The sequence below is a fragment of the Oxyura jamaicensis genome, chromosome 2 (assembly GCF_011077185.1).
Source record: "Oxyura jamaicensis isolate SHBP4307 breed ruddy duck chromosome 2, BPBGC_Ojam_1.0, whole genome shotgun sequence".
NCBI lineage: Eukaryota > Metazoa > Chordata > Aves > Anseriformes > Anatidae > Oxyura > Oxyura jamaicensis.
This window is the reverse complement of record NC_048894.1, coordinates 138065249-138072904: the sequence shown is the minus strand read 5'-3', so window position 1 is coordinate 138072904 and position 7656 is coordinate 138065249. Positions and strand designations below refer to the sequence as shown.

Sequence of the window (7656 nt, the reverse complement as noted above, 5' to 3'; positions counted from 1 at the left end):
AATCATCTAGGTGACAGTTAAGTCACAAGAAGTTTGTAGAGAGATATATGGCTTAGCAGAGCATCCGATTCTACATTCACATTCATAGGAGTAGGGGTTGGGTATGTGTTTCAAAGACTAAAGCCAAGGCTGGAACTTAGAAGTGTTCTAAAAGAAAAGAATTGTATATTATAATACCATGTCAAATACCTTGAAGAGTTTGCTGACTAATAAAATAGCCTGGATTTTTTTTTTTTTTTTTGTAAAAGGTCTTATTTATTTGATACAAAAAATTGCAGTTATCTCCTAAAATGCTGTTGGTATATTTTCATATATCAAAAAAGGAATTATAAAAGTTAATGAAGGTTTTTTATATTTATATTCTAAAATGATTATTATAAAAAACCTCTGCAATGTGCAAAAAAAAAAAGACACTACAATAGGAAGAGTTTGGTGCCTTTTAGCCAAAAACTTGCATCCAACTCTGTAATTTGTATAGAAAATTGTACAAAATAAAAACAGAGATTACAAAAAGGTAGGGTTATTTTGGCAGTTCTTCAATGATGATACGGGAGACTGAATTCCATCCAGTAGAAGCATCTCCCCTTGGATAATCGGCGCAAGTCCCGACCCAGATGGCAATGTCCACCAAGCCGGCGTTGATCCCCTCACACAAACCTTCCACTGGTTGAAGACAAAAACCACGTTACCTCAGCAGACACAAACAACATATTTTGGAACTGGCAGTGGACACAAGTACTTAAGAACAGCAGTTCATGGCAAGTTCATGCTATTTAGTTAAATCTAAGTAGCATTTTTAGAAATAAAACCTTGGAATTACTGTATCTGCTAGTTTAAATGTCCAGATTTACAAATTTGCAGCTGGGATATGGCTTCAATCCCATCCAGCCACCATTTTTGCAGTAACAGAGTTGGTGGGGCAGGCCCACAGCTGTACCTGGATTAACACTGCAAAAGTTTGCTTTTATCACCTTTCTCCCCCCCCCCCGCACTACTAATTGGAGGTGGGTTAATGAAAACAAGTGTGTTCTACTCCTGGATGAAGAAAACCTATCATAGCCGTAGATGTGAGATTTCATGCAGTCATGAAATACTACAGGGAAGAAAAGGGCCTCTTGCAAAGAGCTGGGCTCTGGCTTCACAATACTTCAGCTCTGCTCTAAGCTGAGAGCAAAATACAGCTTAAACCTCTGATGCAATGGTATTAAAACCATAGCAGTAAACCTGATAATTTAATGCAACTCTTGGTTTTATAAATACTTCTCAGAGTGTAAGTATCAACCAGCAAAAAAGTATCAACTTCACACTAGGTCCCTCTTGCTAAGATGCATTTATTAGCTAGATTTGCTACTGGCTTGTAATCCATTGCTGTTCGTGCAGCCTTGGCACACATACCTGAAGAAGTTCGGTGTATATTAATAGTGGAATTCAGTTCTGGACTTCCTTGATCTAAATATATTATGGCTTCAATAGGAAGTGGCCCAGCACATTCCGCTCCATTGAAAGTGAAGTACCAGCGCTGACAACAGGCATTTTTGCATTTTAGCCGAAGCGATCCGCTGAAGAGGACTCGGAGCGCGCTGTTTGAGCGCATCTTTGTAAACGTACATTCCTAAGAGGGACAAAAAAGCTTTGGTAGCAAACTCGGATTTTGAACCTACTCCCTAGAATTGTTTTCAGTATTTTTTGGACAGTATTTTTATTCCCTTCCCTTTAGGAAGAAAAAAAAAAAAAAAAAAAAAGGCCAATAAATATATGTATGCAAAGATGCAAATCAGAAACAGCACCTCGTAGCTGATACTGGAGAAGGGGAATTATGGAAACTCTAAACTTTATTTAGAGGATACCTGCTGTTACATTGGTAACCTAGTAACCTTCTAGGATTTATGTAAGGGGATATAAAAGCTGCACTCTAGTCCTTGTATAAGTGGACAGTGCAATTTCTGCTTCTGACACCAGAACTTCTGGATAAGTTGGTTTTCACTCCAGCCACAATAGTAGGAGTTATCTGGGCACTGCTTCATAGCTCATATTGGGAGCTAGGAACTGGGAGGTGGGATTTCTTCCCCTCTTTTACCCTTGCACCATTGTTTTTGAAAGTTTTGTACTTGGAGTCTGCAGTGGTGGTCAGAACATTTGGGTTAATCTGGACAACGCTTAAGTCTGCTCCTGAACAATGTTGATCCTCTTTGGAGTAACAACTAAAAACTACTTACACCAGCTCCATCATTCTGAAACGTTATTATGGAAATTAACAACTGGGTGCACAGCTGATAAACACAGTTGAGATGGATCTGAAATAACCTCTGAGAAGTTTGCCCTTATGTGTCAAAAAAGGCTCCAACAGGAAATGTGTACTATTTGTGCTACCCTGCTCATGATGTCAGACTTTAAAACTGCTGTGGTACTGCCTGAGTTGGCAAAGTGCAGCGTCCTAGGTAATGTTAACTTACTGCAATTTTCCCAAGATCTATGCCGTAATTAAGTGCACTCCACGAACACTGCTTGAAGTTGGGTGTCCAGGACTCCTCGACGCTCTCCCGCATGCACTCTCCCTTTTCCCCCTTCAGCCCGTCCCGTCCTGGGATTCCCGGCGTCCCAGGGATCCCGTTGGTTCCTGGGTTTCCATCCCGTCCAGGAACACCGCTGGGGCCTTGTAAGCACACACCATTGTACTGAAAGACAGAGCAGAGCTTGACAACACCATCCATTAACTGTGAGGATAACCACGTTAATCAAACAGCAGTGAAAATACAAAACACCTTGTTGTGACACAAACTAATGGATTATTCCTGGATCATCAAGAAAATGGTTCCAGGAGAGGAAAAAGCAGGAAAAATTAAATTTAAAAGATAAGCAATGCCAGCAGAATCTGCTGTAAATTGAGACTCCAATTATTTTAGGAAATGACAATCAAACATAAAAATAGAAATTGTCCCAGTCAAAGGATTCAAAACCCTAATAGAAAAACATCAGAAAGTTGAAAACATTCAAATGCCGAAATGAAAACAATCAGTTGACAATCAGCCAAAACAATCAGCCCTGCTCTGCTCAGGTTGCTCTGCGCCACATGCAACAAGAAGTATGGTGGTGATGGCAGAGTTTTGGGCAGCTGCATGTTGCCATAACCTGAGCCCAGGCTTCCCATGCACAGCAGTGGAAGTGTATGCACAAAATGGTGGCACGCTCGCATCCCCCCAGCGTTATGGTATTGGAAAGGTCAAATGCTGCTGTCCCAGGCTGCATGCTAGCACACGTTGCCTTCATACCCTTTAAGATTTGGCCTCGCCCTGCTTGGGCAGGTGGTTTGTGCAGCATGGGGCACCTTTCCTTCCCTGGGGAGCTGTGCATCTGGAGGCACCCGGGCCTTCCCACAGCACACTTCCCCACCTACCAGCCCCATCCCAAACCTTCGCAGACAGCTCTCTGGTCGGCTCTGCCCCATCTAGTACCAATGTCTGTTCAGCCCCTTTTAGCCCCCTAGAGAAGGAGCAGGTCGTGTCACCGTGCCGCTCCTGCAAGCTGTCAGCCCCCCAGGAACCTTATACTCCCCATCCCTTCTCCTTTGTCTCTTGGGGAGCTTTCTTCTTCTGGGGTTTATGGATTATTTTTTTTTTTAAATGTGCTTTGGTGAAACACGTGGATTGTGCACATATGATTGTGCTGGTCATTGCAGGCTTGGCTGCAGTCATTCCATGGATACAGTCAGTAGTTACAGGATGGGCTGAAGTAAGGAGAAAGATGAGCCCTGGAGTAATGGGTGCTGGGCTTTCCTTGCTGCTGCCACCAAAGGACGCCGTGCTGACGAACAGCGATGGAGCAGCGGGATGACTGAGTTACGAACGTGGCATTTAACAAAAAGGCATGTGGCTGGACGGCCGCTGGGCGAAGGACGTGTCAGCCTAAGGACCACGAGAACTACCAGAGGCATTCCCGTCTGGTGCAGCCTGGGCTTTCTGCTCGTGCCGCCGGTGTCCCACGCCGAGCCGAGCCGTGCCAGCCGGCCACGAGGGGGCAGGCCCGGCTCAAAGGCCGGGATGGAGCCGTCAGTCTTCGCAGCGAGAGCATCTTGAGAAAAAACGATGCGAGCGAAAGGAATTGCCTCGGCTTTGGTCTGCGGTCCAACCAGATCCGCCTGCGCTTGCCAAATCGAGAATTGCTCATGCTTTCCCGAGCCGGACGTGCATAAAGAATCCTTTAAAACGAAAACGCCCGCAGAAGCAGCAGCCCCTGTCTCGCTCCTGCCTCCATCCTGCTCCCGAGGCGCTCGGCGTGGAGCTGGAGCTGAAGCTCCCCCCGGCGCTGCGCTGCTCCGTGTGCCGTGCCTGAAAGCTTGAAGCAAGAGAAATAACCCCGAGTGAGCGGCCCTAACGCTGCTCGGACACAAACCCCGAGCCCCTCCACGTGTGCACATTCCTTATTCTTCACGCAATCCAACGGCCACAGTGGAAACGAAGGGGTGACGGTGTGCAAGGGAAGCAGCTTTGCTCCCGGTGGTGTTTCGGCACTGGGGGTCTCGCCAGAGATCGTGGAAGAAACGTCCAGGTTGTGGGTTTTCTCCAGGAGGTGAACGGCAGCCCAGCAACTCTTGGAAATAGCTTCACATCTGCTTTTCACATTCCAGGGACTGGAAATTCTCTCTCCTTTCTTTCTGTCCCCGAGATGGGATAGTCCCGGCGCACACACTCGGGTTTCTGGTTGCAGTGCAATTGCAGAGCCACGCAAGTGCCAAAGGCTCCGTGGAAAAGCGGAACGAGTACGCGTCCAGACACACTCTTCCCGGTACCCAGTGGCTGCTGAAGGGCACTTCTTCGCTTTCTTTCTGCTTCTGTCGCTCACCACTCATTCAGTAGCCTCTCCTCTCGGTGACCAAGCAGCACTCACTGCTGACATTACGCGGCTCCAAAGATCTCACCCCTTTCTCAGCGGCGTGTGGAGCCCCCCCCGGCTCACAGCGCACCGTTTATTCCTGCGGGGCAGCCTCCCCTTTACCTCAGCCTCTCTTCCCGGTGCCCACCCGGTGCCTCCACCCTCGTTCTCCACAGAAAGCCCCCAGAAAGGCTCCCCAGCCCCGGACCGGCCGCTCTCCCTTCCTCAGCGCCCCCCTGCCCCTCGCCACCCCCCGTCGCCCGAGGCCCCTCAGGCCCCCGGCCCCGCCATTTTGCCCCGCCGCCCTCTCACCGTGTCGGCCGCCACCTCCCGCTGCCGCAGCGCCTTCTGCTTGCCCCGGGGGGGCTCGGAGCCGCCGGGCGGGGGGCCCGAGCCCAGCAGCAGCGCCAGGAGCAGCAGCGGGGCGCGGAGCATGGCGAGAGGGCGGCAGCGAGGGGATCAATGGAGCCTTTCACGGCTCCCAGCCCCAGCTCCCTCCCCGGGGAGGCCGGGAACCGGGCGGGAGCGGCCAAGGCAGCGCCGGCCCCCGGCAGCCATTGGCAAGGGGCCGGGGGGCTCCCGCCCCCTCAGCCCCGCGGGGGGCTGCGGCCGGGCCCGGCCCCGCTCCGGGCACCCCAGGGCTGCGGAGGAAGGGCGGGATGGTGGCACCAAACCCTGCCGGGCACCGCGACCTGAAGGCTTTTATCCACTGCCTCGCCTCGCCCTGCTGAGCCTGGTCGATTTGACACAATAAAAGTTTTGGTTTTCGTTTGAAATAACGTTTTGTTTGTCGGTCGTAGCGGTATATGGGCTATACGCTGAAGTATGCTGCATGCCCGGTAGCGTTAAGAGTGGCAGCACCAGGCACTCGACGGATAACGGGTGTGTTGCAGCCTCTGGGGCTTGCAGAGACGGTTTCCAGAAGGGGGAGATACGCCTCAATACATTTTTTTTTGTGAAGTATTTATCAAAACCGCACATTTCTGCTGCAGGAACACACATCATGAGACGCTGAGCCATCCGCTCTAGAACGCTGTACAGCCAGAGTCCTGTGTACACAAAGCCCCCTTCATGGCAGCACTTCACATACCTGTCTCTAACAAGCAGGTATCTCCATTTCAAACTAAAAGAAGGGAGATTTACATTTAGGAGGAAATTGTTCACTCAGAGGGTGGTGAGGCCCTGGCACAGGCTGCCCAGAGAAGCTGTGGATGCCCCATCCCTGGAGGTGCTCAAGGCCAGGCTGGATGGGGCTTTGGGCAGCCTGGGCTGGTGGGAGGTGCCCCTGCCCATGGCAGGGGGTAGGACTGGGTGATCTCTGAGGTCCCTTCCAACCCAGGCCATTCCATGGTTCTTTCCACTCCAAGCAGCAGCAGGAGGGCAAGATGCAGACCCTAAGCTGCACTGCTACTGCTCCAAAGGGGCCCAAACATTGGGATTGACTCCAAATGTGTTTCTGAGGTACAGCTGGAGGTACACCCTGCCTGGTGGAGCAGAGCAGTGCTGCACCCAACGTGCTTCGTAAAACTGCTAGTCAATAATAACGCCGCCCTAAACCAGGTGGTAAGATTTATGGAATGATGTAAATGCTTAATTACAGCAACAGCCCCAGTGAATAGCCACGAACATGCGCGTGCAGTATGTTTCTTGTGTGATGACAGGACGCTGCTGGTAAACCCTTCGAATTGCTGTGAAGGTAGTAATGTGTGACTTCTCTGCAACTCGCTTGCTCTCACAAGCGGGGCATTGTTGCCGAGGTGTCTGGGGATCCCCAGCATCAGCATGGACCTTCCCAGACTGACAAATTTTTGTATCACTGAGGGTATTTCTTCATGAGGTATGCAATAACTGAAGCACACAGCTCAGCAGTGCTGTAGAACTTCGTAATACCACTGCTTATTATTTTAGGTATCAAAATGTGCACAGGCATCTTTATGCATTTTCCCATCCGGGTTTGCTCACCCGTAGAGTTTAGGTCTAGGCTAGAAGCTTTCAAATGTGAATTCCCTGACTTTTCCCGGCTAAGAGTGCTGCAAGAAAGGTTCTAGCAAAGAACACTAGGACATTTGCTTTGAGTTGTGGTAAATGTACTGCACAGTTCCTTGCACCCATTTGACTTGCAATGCAAATTACCATCTGGAAAAGAGAAATATCAACATCCTCCTCAGCCTGGTTTGGTCTGAGTAAGTCCTTGTCATCTGCCAGGTTTACACTGTGTGCTTTCAACACATCTAAATGCAGTTTATACTTCTGAGGGCAGTCACTATCGCTGAATGTCAGTGAGACCCTCAAATTGAATCAGAAATACTGATCTACTCTGCCTTAGGTATTTCCAGGGCAACAGGAGCTGTTGTAATAAACTTGGCTGACCGTCTCTAAGCAAGGATCCATCTTACATCAACCAGTGATTCCATCGTCTTACCTATGCATCCATATGATACAGCCTTTATTTTTTATATGCAACCTTACCAATGGAGGTACATGCATCTGTTGTTTACATATCACTAAAATCTTCTACACAAGCAGGCTGTATAACCCAGGTGTGCTCACTGTGGCACTGCTTGCACCACACGGAGCAGTTGCTCACAACACTGGGTTGGTGCCGTGCGTAAGGTCCCCCCTCTGCGGCTGACATTGTTTTCCCCTCCTCACATAGCCTCTCACCACCCCAAAAAACAGCCACACAGTCTGGAGAGGAGGATGTGCTCATACACACCAGTGTTTCCACTCACCCCATCTATAAAATGTTTAAATTCAAGGGCCTGCCATTGTGTCACTGGGGCTCTG

General features: G+C 49.5%; 1 protein-coding gene across 1 annotated transcript; it reads right to left on the bottom strand.

The window, feature by feature from the left end:
• Nucleotides 1-224: 224 nt before the first annotated feature.
• On the bottom strand, nucleotides 225-5405 carry CTHRC1 (collagen triple helix repeat containing 1). Its single transcript, XM_035317693.1, has 4 exons — nucleotides 5182-5405; nucleotides 2454-2675; nucleotides 1396-1612; nucleotides 225-663 (listed from the first exon to the last, which is right to left on the bottom strand). The coding sequence occupies exons 1-4, from the start codon at nucleotides 5302-5304 to the stop codon at nucleotides 521-523; spliced, it is 705 nt and encodes a 234-aa protein (XP_035173584.1). The 5' UTR covers nucleotides 5305-5405; the 3' UTR covers nucleotides 225-520.
• Between the last annotated feature and the right edge of the window lie 2251 nt (nucleotides 5406-7656).

Bases quoted from the DNA above. Each gene is read 5' to 3' on its own strand.
- CTHRC1 (XM_035317693.1), bottom strand. From the start codon at position 5,304: ATGCTCCGCGCCCCGCTGCTGCTCCTGGCGCTGCTGCTGGGCTCGGGC. The intron at 2,676-5,181 runs GTGAGAGGGCGG...TCTGTCTTTCAG, and splicing joins GGGAGGTGGCGGCCGACACG to TACAATGGTGTGTGCTTACA. The intron at 1,613-2,453 runs GTAAGTTAACAT...TGTCCCTCTTAG, and splicing joins TAGATCTTGGGAAAATTGCA to GAATGTACGTTTACAAAGAT.